General features: G+C 45.6%; 1 protein-coding gene across 2 annotated transcripts in view; it reads right to left on the reverse strand.

Moving 5' to 3' along the window:
- The window catches only part of RRBP1 (ribosome binding protein 1), a 90,999-nt gene that overhangs the window by 34,344 nt on the left and 37,671 nt on the right, over positions 1–18,984 (reverse strand). For both annotated transcript variants that reach the window (XM_040429663.1, XM_040429662.1), the window contains exons 3-4: positions 11,802–11,950; positions 4,946–5,068 (exon numbers count right to left, since the gene is read on the reverse strand). In XM_040429663.1, coding sequence (XP_040285597.1) covers positions 4,946–5,068; positions 11,802–11,950 — 272 coding nt within the window. The remainder of the gene's footprint in view (positions 1–4,945; positions 5,069–11,801; positions 11,951–18,984) is intronic.

Below are 18,984 nucleotides of genomic sequence, written 5' to 3' on the forward strand. Positions count from 1 at the left end.
GGAGGCGGACACTAAGCACACAAAGTGTAAGCTCCTCCCTCTTCACCTATATCCCTTTCTGCAGGGACCAAGCTAATCAGTTTAGTGCAAAAGCAGTAGGAGAAGCCAGACATAAGAAAATTACATTATGTGCAAACCCAGAACCACACAGGCCCGAAAAGGCCCATAAACAAAAAACTGGGTAGGAGCTGTGTCCCCCAATGAACGAAAGAGAAACAGATTTTACGGTAAGTACAAAAATCTAGTTTCTCATCCGTCTCATTGGGGGACAAAGGCATTGACCATGGGACGTTCCAGAGCAGTTCCTGAGGGTGGGCTTAAACTACAACCCCCCTGCCAATCAGAGAACAGATGTTTGCAAAACTCTACGCCCCAAAGAAGCGTCAGAAGATGCAAAGGTGTGCACTCTGCAAAACTTAGAAAAAGTATGCAAAGACTACCAGGTTGCCACCTTGCACACCTGAAGGGCCGAAGCCCCGTAATGCACCGCCCAAGAGGCTCCTACTGCCCGAACCGAATGAGCAGTCATCCGGAAGGGCGGGGCCCGGTCCTTAACGCGGTACTCTTCCACAATAGCCAAACGAATCCATCTGGAAATGGAGGTGTTTGACGCTGCTAGCCCTTGTCTCCGCCCCTCTGGATTCACAAACAGGGAATCCGTCCGCCTGAAAGATGCCGTCTGGGACAGATAGATACGCACTGCATGCACCATATCCAGAGTATGGAGCGACTGTTCTCGAGGATGAGACGGGTCCGGACAAAATGAAGGAAGAATAATCTCCTCATTTAGATGGAATGTCGACACCACCTTCGGCAAGAAGGACTGCACAAGGCGAAGGACCACCTTATCCTGATGGAGGATCAGGAAGGGCGACCGACATGACAGAGCTCCGAGTTACGACACTCCACGGATAGAAGTAATTGCAACAAAAAAAAAGCCGCCTGGAAGCACAGCGACACCTGCTGCAAAGGCTCAAACGGAGAAGATTGGAGAGCGTTGAGCACTAGATTAAGATCCCAAGGATCCAATGGAGGACGGAAGGGGGGCACATCATGCACCCTGCAGAAAAGTCCAAACCTCCGAAAGCGAAGTTAAATTTCGGTGAAAAAGAATGGACGGAGCCGACACTTGCCCTCTGAGAGAGCTGAGAACCAGCCCCAAGTCCATGTCAGTCTGCAGGAAAGCCAAAAGTCGTGGCAAAGAAAAACGAACGGGAGACAGCTGTCTCCGCTCGCACCAACTAAAGTAGGACTTCCAAGTCCGGTGGTAGATTCTGGAAGACGACGGCTTCCTGGCACGAATCATAGTCTGGACCACTGCATCCGAAAAACCACGAGCCTTCAGTACGGTGACTTTAACAGCCATGCCATTAAATGTAGCGACCCTAAATTCGAAGATCTGCCCCTGCGACAGCAAGTCCTCCTGAAGAGGAAGAAGTCAAGGTTAGTCGGCGAGAAGTGCAACTAGGGATGCGTGCCACACCCTGCGCGGCCAATCTGGGGCCATGAGAATGACGGGCAGTCCCTCGGATCTGATCTTCCTGAGAAACTGCGGAATGAGCGGAAGAGGCAGGAACATGTAAGGAAACGTGAACCGACTCCACGGGATCACCAGTGCATCCTCTCGCGTTGTTGTTGAACCGTGAGGCCATGAGATCCACATCCGACTGACCCAACCTCTCGCAGATGTCCCGAAAGACCTGCGGGTGAAGAGCCCACTCGCTGGGATCGAGACGCTCCCGCCTGAGAAAGTCCGCAATCCAGCTGTCTACACCTGGAATGTGAACTGCCGATAGCGCCGGAACATGTTTCTCCGGCCAGCTGAAAATCAGCGCCGTCTCCTCCATGACTGTCGGGCTCCAGGTGCCGCCCTGGTGATTGATGTATGCCACCGCCGTGGAGTTGTCAGACTGCACCCGCACCGGATACCCCTGAGATGGTCGGCCCAGAGTTGCAGAGAGCCGAATCGCCCTCAACTCCAGAACATTGATTGGAAGGGAGCACTCATTGAGTGACCATACCCCCTGGACCGAGAGGTTTTCCAACACTCCTTCCCCCAACCCCTGAGGCTTGCGTCCGTTGTTAACACCCTCCAACGGAGAGGGAGAAATGAACGCCCCGATGTCAACATCGGAGAGGCCATCCACCATCTGAGGCCCCGGCGCACTGGGGCAAGGAGGCGCATTGGCCGATCCAAGGAGTCTGGGGAGTGATCCCAGCTGGACAGAATGGCTCGCTGATGCGCTCTGGTATGGAACTGAGCATAGGGAACTGCTTCAAAAGCAGAAACCATGTGCCCCGCATGCAGCGACGAATGGCAACCGGAGCTGGCTGCAACAATGAGCGAATATGAAGATGGAGAGCGGATAGTTTTTCCAGAGGCAAGAACACCTTGGCCTGACAAGTGTCCATACTATGCCCAGATAAGTCAATTGCTGCGATGGATAAAGACAAGACTTGTGTCTGTTCACGATCCATCCGAAGCGCTCCAGGGTGTCCAGGACTATGCTCAGGCTGTCTGCCGTCCCTTGGAACAACGGACCCTTCACCAGGATGTCGTCTAAGTAAGGGATCGCCACGATCCCCCTGGCATGGAGCAGGGCCATGACTGCCGCCAGAACCTTCGTAAAGACCCTGGGAGCCAAGGCCAGGCCGAACGGGAGGGCTACAAATTGGTAGTAAAATGCACCCACTGCGAACCGGAGAAACCTCTGATGACTGAAGCATATAGGCACGTGAAGATAAGCATCCTTTATGTCTATCGAGGACAGGTACTCCCCCGGTTCCATGGACGCAATGACAGACCTCAGTGACTCCATCCGGAATCTGCGGACGCTTAGGAAACGGTTGCGTGCCTTAATGTCCAGAATGGGACGGACCGTCCCCTCTCAGGGGAGTAAAACCCCTGAAAACGGTCTTGCGCAGGAACCGGAACAATCACACCTTGCTGCAGCAGCGTGTGAATTGCCAGAAAAAAAGAATCTGCGGCTGCGGGAGAGGCTGGAGGGGATGACCGAAAAAAACGGGACGGAGGGGAGGACATGAAGTTCAGCTTGTAGCCCTCTGCAATGACCTCCCTCACCCACGCATCTAATATGTGAGCCAGTCAAACATGCCGAAACACATGAAGCCGGCCGCCCACCCGAACGGAGGGCGCCGGGAGCCGCAGTCATGCAGCGGAGCTCTTAGGGTTAAAGGACTTGGAGCCCTGTTAACGGGAATGACATGAAGGCTTGCGCTTTTGGCCTGCGGCCGTCTTATCGGATGCTCCCTTGGGACCGGAAAAACTCCAGGACGAAAGGGATGAAAAAAAGGCTTCCGCTTTTTTGCCTTATTAGACCGCCCCCTGTTCTGAGGTAAATGGGTGCTCTTACCACCTGTAGCATCCGAAATGATCTCATCCAGGCGCTTATCAAAAAGTCTGCTGTCGGTAAAGGGGAGGGCCGTCGGGGTCCAGGAAACTCCGCCCCCTCTCCTCTCCCCGGCGTGTTCAGGAGGAGACTGCCGTGGAAACGGACACCCCCAGTAGTAGGCCCCAAATGCGGCCTCAATTACCAATGGCCCCGGCGGCCACCGGACCAAGGAAGCGCCGCGCGTGCGGCCACAGAGCAGGAGCAGCCCCCTGAGCCTTGCACCAGATACCATTTAAACATTTACCGGGCTCCCATAGTAGGCGACCACATGGGGACCAACACATGGGGGGAGGAGAGGGTACTGGAGGGGGATCTGTGGGCAGTCTCCTACTCACCTATCCGAAGTCTTCTGCCCCCCTGGCTCCGGCCGGATCACCACCTTCAGTGTGCGGCCCCTTGGTGAGGGACGCTACACCGGAAACAGAGGGGACTTTCGCTGGGGCGGCCGCGGTGATGCGCTTGCTGGCGGGAGACAGAGGTTTTTACAAGGACCTCTGGTCCTCCTTTTCTTCTAGAGAGCAAAAAGGAGCAGGGGGTTCGGGTGACCCCCTGGTCTCCCGTCTCTTGGGTGGGAGTGCAGGCAGTTTTTACCGGGACTGCCTGAAGCTTCCCGCTAGAAAAAAAGAGAAAAAAAATAAGTAAATCAGAAGACCTGCAACGCAGGAAGGTCTGCCTCCTACAGACACTAAGCTAAAACTGATTAGCTTGGTCCCTGCACGAAGGGATATAGCTGAAGAGGGAGTAGCTTACACTTTGTGTGCTTAGTGTCCGCCTCCTAGCGACAACAGCTATACCTAAGGTCGATGCCTGTGTCCCCCAATGAGACGGATGAGAAAAAGAAAATTAAAAATCAAACAACAAAAAGGATTCTGAAACTAACATACATCACGTTATTCAAATGATTCCTGTATTATTCTATACAACCACTAGAGGTCACTGTTCCATTACTTAGAAAAATGCTTTTACCGATCAAATGACAGAGCTTCTGTCTTCATGTGATCAACGTCATCGGAATCAAATAATAATTGTAAAAAATAAATCTGATATTTCCTTACATACAAGGGAGGCAGAGTTGTCTGACATTTTCTGAAAGACTCCTCCTTGCCTATGGCCTCCCCAAATTCTGTAGACCAGGGAAGTCAAACTTGTGGCCCTTCAAGTTGCTGCAAAACTACAACTCCCAGCATGTCTCAACAGCTGTAGGCTGTCCGGGCATGATGGAAGCTGTAGTTTTGCAACAGCTGGATAGCCACGAGTTTCACATCTCTGCCATAGGCCATCAATAAATTCACTCTTTTATTGCTCAAAAGTGCGTTACATTAGGGGTGTGAATGGGGTATATAGGGGGGCATTTATCAAAACTGGTATAAAGGAAAACTGGCTCAGTTGCCAATAGCAACCAATCAGATTCTGCCTTTCATTTTTCAGAGCTCGTTTGGAAAATGAAAGGTGGAATCTGATTGGTTGCTATGGGCAACTGAGCCAGTTTTCCTTTACACCAGTTTTGATAAATCTCCCCCCGTTGTGCTCACCTTGGTAATCTCACGCAGCTTATTTTTAGCAGCAGCTGCAGTTTCTTGTTCTGCTGACAGTAATTTTTCTTTCTCCTCCAACTGCTTTCTTAGACCTGCAACTGGATCTCCCTTTTGAGTGGCCTAAAATGGAATCAGGAGATATTAGGCGAAATATACTGTTATCTTTGGCTGTAATTTTCTTAAAGAGGTTGTCCCATGAAAACTATTCTACAGTTTTCAAACCAGCACCTGCATCTGAATACTTTTTTAATTGCACAGGATTAAAAATTTTGTATAGGCACTGAGTTATTCAGTAAATGTATCTATATAGCGCCACCTGCTGTTTTTTTTCTTTTCTTATTTCTTAGTCCAGCTCACTGAGGTGGCCGCACATGCTCAGTTTCATCCTGCAACTGCCTCCTGAGCTGTGATAGGGATAGCTGTGACACGCCTCCTGAGCTGTGATAGGAAGGGCATGGACACGCCCCCTGAGTTGCAGCAGAGAAGACACACCCATTGAGCTGCCAGCTTGATGTAAATCTAGCAGAGCAATGAATGGGGAGATCTCTGGATCCATGTGAGGTGCAGGGCTGGTTCTAGCTTTGTTAGAAAGAGATTGTCATGTCCTATATGATCTCTGATTTTCTTTTTTTACATTAGTCATGGGATAACCCCTTTAAAAAGGAAAGCTCCACTTTTGCAAATCAACTGTATAGAATTTCTCAATTCATTTAATGCTTAGGAGTCCAGTGGGTGGTTCCATTCAGAGGCGGAGAGCTTTTTAAAATACTACACTAATACCGAGTAGTACAACACACTGGTCATCTAAACATAGAAAGGATATAGACTGAAAAGGGGTTCTCTAGGAATTAAAGGGGTATTCTGGTAAAGTAACTTAACCCCTTAGTGACCACCCATATGCCTTTTTACGGCAGTCACTAAGGGGCCTTAGGCTGGGCCGCCGCTCTTTTTATGTGCAGTGGGAGCGGGGACCCAGCACTCACATGAGAGCCGCGGTCCCGCTCTAACAGCCCGGACCGCCAGGAGCGCCATGCGCACTTCGCTCAATGAGGCTGATTCTAAATGTCCGCACGGGCGCATCAGGCACAGGCCTGTGCGCACGCGCGGGATCTTTGAAAAGGAGGAGGGGGCACTGAGCGAGAGCCGGAGGCGGATTTCTTTACATTCAGGCGGCGCTGAAAGGATCAGGGGAGGAGCTGGGCACCAACGGCGGCGGGCGGCAGCTTCAGACCTTCAGAAACGCCCTGGGCACCTTATCCACAAGATTGACAGGTTAGAGAAAAGGTATTTTTATCAAAACGAGACGGCGAATTTATGTTATAACAACACCTTTGTAATCACAAGGGCGCCATGGAGAGAACAATACTTTTAAAAGGGGGGGTTAGAAAGTGGTGACAGAGTCCCTTTAACTGCTGACGGACTCCCTCTGTCTCCCATCAGCACCCTGCAAATGCGATCGCGGGGTGCAGATGTGTGTGAAGGCTGCCTGGGGTCTGATGTAGGCCCCAGACCAGCCTCGAGTAATTTCCAGCAGGTTGCGCCTCTCTGGCAATGTCAGAATAGCATTGCTATTAAAATGCAATGCACTATAGGGATAGCTTACTGCATTTTAAAAGCAATCAAAAAGCTGTCTGTTATAGTCCCCTTGTGGGACTATTAAGTGGTAAAAAAGTAAAACCACCTCATTTATTCAATTAAAAAAATCCCATAAAAAAAATTACATTGAAAATACACTTTCCAATGAAAAAATTGCAAAAAAAATAAAAATAAAAATCTTCCCCATATGTTTGGTATTGCCGCGTCCATAACGACACAGACTACATAAATATCACGTAAACTATCCCCTACGGTGAACGCCGTAATAAAAATAAAATAAAAATAAATAAATAAAATTGACAGAATTGCTAATTTATTCTTATTTATTCTACAAAATAAAGTTATGGGTCTTGGGAAGTGGCAAAGTAAAAACGCAGTGGCAGTATTGCTGCTTTTCTCCCTCCCAGAAAGAGTTAATAAAAGTTAATCAGAAAGTTATGTATACCCCAAAATGGCACCATTAAAAACTACAACTTGTCCCGCAAAAAACAAGCCCTCAAAGTATATAGACAGAAAAATAATAAAAGTTATAGCTCTTCGAACGGGACGATGAAAAAAGGAGAAAAAAAAAAAAACGCTTCGTCAGTAAGGCCCAAAACAGGCTGGTCACTAAGGGGTTAATTTTTGAAAAACGGCATTAAGGCTGCAAGCTGTGACCCAACCAGAACCCATACCTATACATATAACCAGAGTTTCACTTTACCTTGCAATCCATTTGTCTAGCTCCTGTGTGAGCCTGAAACACACAGGAGTATCATGGCGCCTGATCTTCTCTCACAAAACTTCAAAGACTACAATCCCCAGCTTTCCTGCTGTGAGTGTTGATGTTTATTGATTGGCTGCCTGATATACAGTCCGGTCACACCCCCTCTACTCAGTAATCACCAGAACACTAAGGGTCCATTCACACGTCCATAGTGCATTGCGGATCCGCAATACACCTGGCCGGCACCCCCATAGAAATGCCTATTCTTGTCCGCAATTGAGGACAACAATAGGACATGCTCTATTTTTCCGGAGCTTCGGACCGGAAGATCGGGGCCGCGCACCGGAAATGCGGATGCGAAGAGCACATAGTGTGCTCTACGCATCCATTCAGTCCCCATAGAGAATGAATTGGCCCGCACCCGTTCCGCAATTGTGCGGATGTGTGAATGGAGCCTAACGCACACTTTGTTTCTCAAGACATTTAGCTAGTGAATTGAAAGCAACACACTGAGCATGCTCGACCTAACAAGGGCTCAGAACTACAGGTCGATGCCATGGTAATTTATGAGGAAACACAGTGGGTAGCAGAGGATGAAAACTACTTTTATAACTACTGAACGGTAAATATGTGAAATTTACATTATATTAGGTAATTATTGATGTTGAATTGGTCTAAAACAAAAGTTAAATTTATGGTAACCGGAATACCCCTTTAAGAAATTAAAATTACTAAAAATACTTAAATATTACTTTATTATAAATATATTCCCAAATACTTGTCATTAGTTACAATGGCTTGTTTTGTCTAGAGAGCAATCATCAGGGGAAATAAAATGGCCGCAGTCCTATTAGTACACACTACACACAAAACCTGTCCTGATCGCACAGGAAGACAAGTTACTTCACAACACTGAGGTAAAGAGCTGCCTCATTCTCCTCTGTGCTTGTGGGAGATTATGATCCTGAATACAGATGATAAGAACCTTATCTGAATCTCTGTAGGAATGGAGTTCATGAGCAGACAAAGTACAGAGAGGAAGTGGGGGTAAGGCACAGCAGCTATTGTATGCAGTCTCCATTACCACAGTCTGGCCTGTCCGTCCTCTGTGTACTTCATGTCTCCTCATACACGCCATTCCTACAGATTCAGCTGAAGATCGTATAAAACTATATTCAGGATCATAGTCCCTGACAAGTAGAGCAGAGAGGAGGATGAGGCAGCTCTTTAGCGCAGTGTTGTGAAGTAACTTGTCCTCTTGTGTGATTAGGACAGGTCTTATGTACTAATAGGGCGGCAGCCATTTTATTTCTCCTGATTATTGCTCCCTATACAAAACGAGCCATCATAACTAATGGAAAGTATTTGGGAATATATTTATAAAAGAAGTAATATTTAAGTATTTTCATTTTCTTAATTCCCAGTGAACCCCTTAGGGACCCATGACGTACCGGTACGGCATGGTTCCCGAGTCCTTAAGAACCCATAATGTACCGGTACGTCATGTATAGTTCCGATCACCGCCGTGGGGGGGACCCGATGGCATGGAAGGCAGCGCGATGCCTTCCTGAGGCATCGCGCTGCCTTCCGGTGAAGAGCCTGTGAGATCCAGCCCCCTGGATCTCACAGGCCGGAAGCTGTATGAGCAATACAGACAGATACACACAGTATTACTCATACAGCCAATGCATTTCAATACAGAAGTATTCGAATGCATTGTAAAGGATTAGACCTCCAAAAGTTCAAGTCCCAAAGTGGGACAAAAAATAAAGTGAAAAAAAAAAAAAGTTGAAAAAATAAAGTTTTCCCCCAAAAATTTTTTTAAGTTTCAAGTAAAAATAAACAAAAATGCTTTTCCCCAAATAAAAGTAGGAAAAAATAGGAAAAAATAAATAAAAATAAAGTATACATATTAGGTATCGCCGCGTCCGTATCAACCGGCTCTATAAACATATCACGTGACCTAACCCCCTCAGATGAACACCGTAAAGAAAAATATATAAAAACTGTGCTAAATAAACCATTTTTTGTCACCTTACATCACAAAAAGTGTAATAGCAAGCGATCAAAAATTCACACGCACCCCAAAAAAGTACCAATAAAACCGTCATCTCATCCCGCAAAAATCATACCCTACCCAAGGTAATCGCCCAAAAACTTATGGCTCTCAGACTATGGAAACACTAAAACATGATTTTTTTGCTTCAAAAAAGAAATCATTGTGTAAAACTTACATAAATAAAAAAGTATACATATTAGGTATTGCCGCATCCGTGACAACCTGGTCTATAAAAATATCACATGATCTAACCTGTCAGATGAATGTTGTAAATAACAAAAAATAAAAACGGTGCCAAAACAGCCATTTCTTGTTATCTTGCCTCACAAAAAGTGTAATATAGAGCAACCAAAAATCATATGTACCCTAAACTAGTACCAACAATACTGCCACCCTATCCCGTAGTTTCTAAAATGGGGCCACTCTTTTGGAGTTTCTACTCTAGGGTTGCATCAGGGGAGCTTCAAATGGGACATGGTGTCAAAAAAACCAGTCCAGCAAAATCTGCCTTCCAAAAACCGTATGGCATTCCTTTCCTTCTGCGCCCTGCCGTGTGCCCGTACAGCCGTTTACGACCACATATGGGGTGTTTCTGTAAACTACAGAATCAGGGCCATAAATATGGAGTTTGGTTTGGCTGTTAACCCTTGCTTTGTAACTGGAAAAAAAATATTAAAATGGAAAATCTGCCAAAAAAGTGAAATTTTGAAATTGTATCTCTATTTCTATTAATTCTTGTGGAACACCTAAAGGGTTAACAGTTTGTAAAATCAGTTTTGAATACCTTCGGTGGTTTCTATTATGTAAGCCTTGCAAAGTGACTTCAGACCTGAACTGGTCCCTAAAAATTGGGTTTTTGAAAATTTCAGAAAAATTTCAAGATTTGCTTCTAAACTTCTAAGCCTTGTAACATCCCCAAAAAATAAAATATCATTCCCAAAATGATCCAAACATGAAGTAAACATATGGGGAATGTAAAGTAATAGTAATTTTTGGAGGTATTACTATGTATTATAGAAGTAGAGAAATTGAAACTTGGAAATTAGCTTTTTTTTTTTTTTACAAATTTTTGGTAAATTTGGTATTTTTTTTTATAAATAAAAAATAATTTTTTGGACTTCATTTTACCAGTGTCATGAAGTACAATATGTGACGAAAAAACAATCTCAGAATGGCCTGGATAAGTCAAAGCGTTTTAAAGTTATCAGCACTAAAAGTGACACTGGTCAGATTTGCAAAAAATGGCCAAGTCCTTAAGGTGAAATAGGGCCGAGTCCTTAAGGGGTTAAATAAAAAAAATAAAAAATAGATATTCTGTTCATGTACATGGTGAGTTATTTTTTCTTTTGTGTGTGTGTAAATGGACCTGCAGAGGGGATTTTTTAATTCACAGCATGCCAATTGTGTAGATTTTCAGTGTATATTTCACCCCTTGCATTGCAAAGGGTGACATCTGGGGCGTATCCACAAGATTTGCGGCAAAACCTGCAAGTAAGGCCTCATGCACACGGCCGTTGTTGTGTTCCGTTCCGCAAAATAGGGTTCCGTTGTTCCGTGATCCGTTTCAGTGTGTCTTCCTTTATTTTTGGAGGATCACCAGACATGAAGGAAAGTAAAAAAAAAATCTAAGACAGGTTTGTCATGCAAATGATAGGGAAAAAAAACGGACGCGGATGACAATCTGGTGTGCCTCCGTGCTTTTTTCACGGTCCCATTGACTTGAATGGGTCCACGAACCGTTTTCTGTGAAAAAAATAGGACAGGTTATTTTTTTTTTGACGGACTGGAACCACGGATCACGGACGCGGATGACAAACGGTGCATTAGCCGAGTTTTCAACGGACCCATTGAAAGTCAATGGGTCCGCAGAAAATCACGAAAAACGGAACAACGGACACGGAATAAAACAGTCGTGTCAATGAGGCCTAAAACTCCACATGAAAATCTGCACAGATCTCTATGAACTACACTGCCATGAGCATGTACCCCAAAGAGTTTATTAAAGGAATATTATGCTACATGCGAACCCCTTTCTATACGTCATAAAGGGATTCCATCACTCACAGACAAAGGCCTCAGAATCGAAGATTTGTTGCCCTTGTTTTCTCATAGATTGCAAGTTCCTGCAAGCAGAGCCCTCGCTCCTATTGGAGTTGTCGATTTGAACAACAATTAATATTATCACGAAGCCCATCTAAAGTGACTTTTATAATTGCTGCTAATATAATTACACAGGTTTCAACCATCATTAAAAGGGCATCTGTCAGCAGACTTGTACCCATGAAACTGGGTGTCGGATCCCAGCCGATCTGATATTGAAGACCTATCCTGAGGATAGGTCATCAATACTAAAAGCCCGGACAACCCCTTTAAATAATTCCCAGATACCCCCTTTAAAGGTATTCATCATCCAAAGGCACCGAAAATAATATGGCATGACACAGGCGGCAGTCTCCATTAACTATGTGTATACAGAATAGAAAATAGCATACCGTGTGCCAGTTATCCTGCTTGATGCCGTTTTTCTCCGTCAGGATTTCAATGAGTTTCACTGCCTCCCCTTCACTTAAAACCATACCGCTGATGGTAGAAACCAGGGTCTTGTATGGGAGGTAAAGAGCACCATCCAATCCATTGGAAACTGCAAGACATTAGAAAAAGAGAATTTAGATTAATGTTTGTAACATTGAAATCTCAAGACACAACTTCTAAGTTTTATGCATCTCAGTGTTCTTCTTCTAGACCATTGTTTGCCAACCTGGTTTCACTGGCACCTCGTCCATGGGTCCCCAGAATACAGCTTTTACTTTACAGGTATATTGACATGCAGCAGAAATACTGTATTACAGGAATTTGAGACATGCGAGCATGCCCCTACATTAGTCGCCAATATATCTTCAATAGATTTTGGCGAACACTAGTTTTAGTTAGGGCTGGGCAAGTGTTTAACATAAAGAAAAAAAAGGCACTCTCCTATTCTCCACTGCTCTGTTCCAGTATGGAGGCTTCCATCCATACTTTTTCCAGTCCCTGGTGGACTGAAACTGTGGCAGCCTGTCCGTGGTCATGTGCACTGCTGCAGCCATTCACTGGCCTCAGTGGTGACTTGTCCCCAAACACCATGTGAACACAGAGGTTCAGCTGTCACATGCCGCTTGGGGGCATGTCACCGTTGAGGCTAGTGACCACAGACAGGGTGTCACACTTCTGGTCCACCAGGTACCAGATGGAGTAGGGATGGAAACTTCAATGCTGAAACAGAGCAGCACTGAATACAGGGTGCGTTTTAGGTTAATTTCCCTGGCCCTAACTAAAATTGGTTTTGGATTCGGAAAACCCCTTTACTAACCCATCAACACAAGACATAGGAAATAGGAACGGGGGCATCCTTTATAAAAAGCAAGAACACACAATGTTTTTTTGTTCCAAGATGGCAGAAACACGTATTCAAAAATACGGATCCGCAAAACACGGAAAGCGGCAATGTGCGTTCCGCATTTTGCGGACCGCACATTGCCGGCACTATCAGAATATGCCTGGTCTTGTCCGCAATTGCAGACAAAAATAGAACATGTTCTATTTTTTTGCGGAACGGAAGTGCGGATCCGCAATTCCGTGTCCGGGCAGCACATCGGGCTGCCCCATAGGAACGAATGGGTCCGCAATTCCGTTACGCAAAATGCAGAATGTAATTGCGGACGTGTGACTGGAGCCTAACAAAGCTAGAACCAGCCCTGTACCGCACATGGATCCAGAGATCTCCCCATTCATTGCTCGGCTGGTAGCTCAGGGGCGGTGTCCTTTTTCATGGGTGTGTCCCTTTAACTGTCACAGCTTCTAACAGTAGAAAAGGCTGGTGGAATAGAGTATGTGCGACCACCTCAGCGAGGTGGGCAGAGAAAATCAGGAAAACTCAGTTGGCTATACTAAATTCTGAACTACATATAAATTACAAAAGTATTTAAATCTAGTTGGTGGTTAAAAACCATGTAGAACAGGGATCAGCAACCTCCGCCACTCCAGTTGTTCTGAAACTACAACTCCCAGAATCCTCCTTTCACCTCTGTGGGAGTTATAAGAACTCCTGATGCTGGGAGTTGTAGTTTTACAGCAGCTGAAGTGCCGAGGTTGCTGATCCCTGATGTAGAATGTACTTTTTGGGACAACCCATTACATTTTTCAAAAATCAAGTCGAGGTGTGACCCTTGCCCTTTAACCTGAGGTTCACCTAAAAGCTCAGGTCAACAATATACTACCTTGAGTACAGGAAAATAAAGGTATATCATCACTTTATAGTCTTCTGATTCCCTCCAATGTCACAGCTCAAGCATTTTTTGTGCACAAAGCCTTATGAGACCATTGTAATGAAATCTAATTAGCACAAATATAGAGCAAAATGAACTGTAAATAGGTCGTATTAATGTGGCTTCATCCTGTACCTAACAATAGCCTTCATTAGGATTAGGAAAGAACACCACGGGCCAAGGCTTTGAGGGAACACTTGGCTCATTAGTGGTCCTGATGGGAAGGCCCGGGTGTCAGGAGTAGTGTGCTGCCCAAGACACAAGCGTCACCAGACACATGGTCGTCAACACGGACATAGACAGAGGACACCTCCCCCTAGTTCTATGTGCCTTGCTATATCCCATACACACCTACATCCACAGTTGGCTACATTAATAGATAAAGTTATCCCCAAAAGCGAAAAAATGAGAAAAAATAAAAAAATTTAAAAAACACAACACACGAGAAAAATCAATAATTATCCTTAGGGTCCATTCACACGTCTGTATGTGTTCTGCGGATCCGCAAAACACACACACCGGCAATGTGCGTTCCACATTTTGCGGACCGCACATCGCTGGAACTCTCATAGAAAATACCTTTTCTTGTCCGCAATTGCGGACAGAATAGGACATGTTCTAATTTTTTGCGGAACAGCAAATGCGGATAGCACATTCCGGCCCCATTGAAAATGAATAGGTCCGCACCTGTTCCGCAAAATTGCGGAACGGATGCGGACCCATTTTGCGGACTTGTGAATGGACCTTTAAGGGTACTTTCACACCAGCGTCAGAGGAATCTGGCAGGCAGTTCCGTTGCCGGAACTGCCTGCCGCATACAGAAATCCGTGTGCAAACTAGAGTTGTTGCGATACCAAATTTTTGATTAGATTTCGATACCATAAAAAAAGTATTGCGATACTCGATACCACGCGGAAAAAAATAAACCAAAAAAAAAAATCCACGTGCATTCTGCATTAAAAAAAAAAAAAGGCAAATCGCGCAGTGTTATTTATTTTTTTCTATTCCGGCGTTCACCGCATAGATTTTCTTCTGACATGGCGATATGTTTATTTATTGTTTATATATTTTATATGTGAAATTGGGAAAGGGGGTGATTTATACTTAATATTTTGGTGGGGGTTTTTTTACATTTTTTTATTTAATAACTATTTTCTCCCTTTGGGGCCAGAACCTGGGATCTTTCATCCCTTGCCCTATTCACCCTGATAGACCTCCTCCGCCCCTCTCCTCTCATTGGTGGCAGCGACAGCAGCGGCACAGGAGGGAGGGAGAGACTGCTTCCTTTACCCTGTGCTGCTGAGAGAACATGAGCGCGCCAACAGCAGCGCGCTCATGTTCTGTGATACTAGACTGCGCAGCAGCGCAGCCCAGTATCAAAAAAAATGGAAATCCCGGTATCGTATCGATACCGGGACAAAAGTATCGATTGGGTATTGAAATTTCGATGCCCACAACAACCCTAGTGCAAATGGATACCATTTGTTTCCGGATCCGGATGCAAATCCGTCTGACAAATGCATTGGATTACCGGATCCATCTCTCCGGTGTCATCCGGAAAAACAGATCCAGTATCTTTTATTTATTTTTTTCCCATTTTTAACCGCTTGCCGCCACGCTAACGCCGAAAGGCGTCATCGCGGCGGCTCCCCCAGGCTACGCTAACGCCAATTGGCGTCATCTCGCGTGAGCCGAGATTTCCTGTGAACGCGCGCACACAGGCGCGCGCGCTCACAGGAACGGAAGGTAAGAGAGTTGATCTCCAGCCTGCCAGCGGCGATCGTTCGCTGGCAGGCTGGAGATGTGTTTTTTTAACCCCTAACAGGTATATTAGACGCTGTTTTGATAACAGCGTCTAATATACCTGCTACCTGGTCCTCTGGTGGTCCCCTTTGTTTGGATCGACCACCAGAGGACACAGGTAGCTCAGTAAAGTAGCACCAAGCACCACTACACTACACTACACCCCCCCCCCCCCCCGTCACTTATTAACCCCTTATTAGCCCCTGATCACCCCATATAGACTCCCTGATCACCCCCCTGTCATTGATTACCCCCCTGTCATTGATCACACCCCTGTAAAGCTCCATTCAGACGTCCGCATGATTTTTACGGATCCACTGATAGATGGATCGGATCCGCAAAACGCACACGGACGTCTGAATGGAGCCTTACAGGGGCGTGATCAATGACTGTGGTGATCACCCCATATAGACTCCCTGATTACCCCCCTGTCATTGATCACACCCCTGTAAAGCTCCATTCAGACGTCCGCATGATTTTTACGGATCCACTGATAGATGGATCGGATCCGCAAAACGCATACGGACGTCTGAATGGAGCCTTACAGGGGCGTGATCAATGACTGTGGTGATCACCCCATATAGACTCCCTCATCACCCCCCTGTCATTGATCACACCCCTGTAAAGCTCCATTCAGACGTCCGCATGATTTTTACGGATCCACTGATAGATGGATCGGATCCGCAAAACACATACGGACATCTGAATGGAGCCTTATAGGGGGGTGATCAATGACAGGGGGGTGATCACCCCATATAGACTCCCTGATCACCCCCCTGTCATTGATCACCCCCCCTGTCATTGATTGATTACCCCCCTGTCATTGATCACACCCCCTGTAAAGCTCCATTCAGACGTCCGCATGATTTTTACGGATCCACTGATAGATGGATCGGATCCGCAAAACACATACGGACATCTGAATGGAGCCTTATAGGGGGGTGATCAATGACAGGGGGGTGATCACCCCATATAGACTCCCTGATCACACCCCTGTCATTGATCACCCCCCCTGTCATTGATCACACCCCTGTAAAGCTCCATTCAGACGTCCGCATGATTTTTACGGATCCACTGATAGATGGATCGGATCCGCAAAACGCATACGGACGTCTGAATGGAGCCTTACAGGGGCATGATCAATGACTGTGGTGATCACCCCATATAGACTCCCTGATCACCCCCCTGTCATTGATTACCCCCCTGTCATTGATCACCCCCCCTGTCAGGCTGCATTCAGATGTCCGTATGATTTTTACGGATCCACGGATACATGGATCGGATCCGCAAAACACATACGGATATCTGAATGGAGCCTTATAGGGGGGCGATCAATGACAGGGGGGTGATCACCCCATATAGACTCCCTGATCACCCCCCCTGTCATTGATCACCCCCCCTGTCATTGATCACCCCCCCTGTCATTGATCACCCCCCCTGTCATTGATCACCCCCCCTGTCATTGATCACCCCCCCTGTCAGGCTCCATTCAGACATTTTTTTGGCCCAAGTTAGCGGAAATTATTTTTTTTTTCTTACAAAGTCTCATATTCCACTAACTTGTGTCAAAAAATTAAATCTCACATGAACTCACCATACCCCTCACGGAATCCAAATGCGTAAAAATTTTTAGACATTTATATTCCAGACTTCTTCTCACGCTTTAGGGCCCCTAGAATGCCAGGGCAGTATAAATACCCCACATGCGACCCCATTTCGGAAAGAAGACACCCCCAGGTATTCCGTGAGGGGCATATTGAGTCCATGAAAGATTGAAATTTTTGTCCCAAGTTAGCGGAAAGGGAGACTTTGTGAGAAAAAAATAAAAAATATCAATTTCCGCTAACTTGTGCCAAAAAAAGAAAATTCTATGAACTCGCCATGCCCCTCATTGAATACCTCGGGGTGTCTTCTTTCCAAAATGGGGTCACATGTGGGGTATTTATACTGCCCTGGCATTCTAGGGGCCCCAAAGCGTGAGAAGAAGTCTGGTATCCAAATGTCTAAAAATGCCCTCCTAAAAGGAATTTGGGCACCTTTGCGCATCTAGGCTGCAAAAAAAGTGTCACACATCTGGTATCGCCGTACTCAGGAGAAGTTGGGGAATGTGTTTTGGGGTGTCATTTTACATATACCCATGCTGGGTGAGAGACATATCTTGGTCAAATGCCAACTTTGTATAAAAAAAATGGGAAAAGTTGTCTTTTGCCAAGATATTTCTCTCACCCAGCATGGGTATATGTAAAAAGACACCCCAAAACACATTCCCCAACTTCTCCTGAATACGGCGATACCACATGTGTGACACTTTTTTGCAGCCTAGGTGGGCAAAGGGGCCCATATTCCAAAGAGCACCTTTAGAATTTCACAGGTCATTTACCTACTTACCACACATTAGGGCCCCTGGAAAATGCCAGGGCAGTATAACTACCCCACAAGTGACCCCATTTTGGAAGAAGACACCCCAAGGTATTCCGTGAGGGGCATGGCGAGTTCCTAGAATTTTTTATTTTTTGTCACAAGTTAGTGGAAAATGATGATTTTTTTTTTTTTTTTTTTTTTTTCTTACAAAGTCTCATATTCCACTAACTTGTGACAAAAATAAAAGCTTCCATGAACTCACTATGCCCATCAGCGAATACCTTGGGGTGTCTTCTTTCCAAAATGGGGTCACTTGTGGGGTAGTTATACTGCCCTGGCATTCTAGGGGCCCAAATGTGTGGTAAGGAGTTTGAAATCAAATTCTGTAAAAAATGACCAGTGAAATCCGAAAGGTGCTCTTTGGAATATGGGCCCCTTTGCCCACCTAGGCTGCAAAAAAGTGTCACACATCTGGTATCTCCGTATTCAGGAGAAGTTGGGGAATGTGTTTTGGGGTGTCATTTTACATATACCCATGCTGGGTGAGAGAAATATCTTGGCAAAAGACAACTTTTACCATTTTTTTATACAAAGTTGTCTTTTGCCAAGATATTTCTCTCACCCAGCATGGGTATATGTAAAATGACACCCCAAAACACATTCCCCAACTTCTCCTGAATACGGAGATACCACATGTGTGACACTTTTTTGCAGCCTAGGTGGGCAAAGGGGCCCATATTCCAAAGAGCACCTTTCGGATTTCACTGGCCATTTTTTACAGAATTTGATTTCAAACTCCTTACCACACATTTGGGCCCCTAGAATGCCAGGGCAGTATAACTACCCCACAAGTGACCCCATTTTGGAAAGAAGACATCCCAAGGTATTCGCTGATGGGCATAGTGAGTTCATGGAAGCTTTTATTTTTTGTCAGAAGTTAGTGGAATATGAGACTTTGTAAGGAAAAAAAAAATCATCATTTTCCGCTAACTTGTAACAAAAAATAAAAAGTTCTATGAACTCACTATGCCCATCAGCGAATACCTTAGGGTGTCTACTTTCCGAAATGGGGTCATTTGTGGGGTGTTTGTACTGTCTGGGCATTGTAGAACCTCAGGAAACATGACAGGTGCTCAGAAAGTCAGAGCCGCTTCAAAAAGCGGAAATTCACATTTTTGTACCATAGTTTGTAAACGCTATAACTTTT

Source organism: Bufo bufo, chromosome 4, assembly GCF_905171765.1.
Source record: "Bufo bufo chromosome 4, aBufBuf1.1, whole genome shotgun sequence".
NCBI lineage: Eukaryota > Metazoa > Chordata > Amphibia > Anura > Bufonidae > Bufo > Bufo bufo.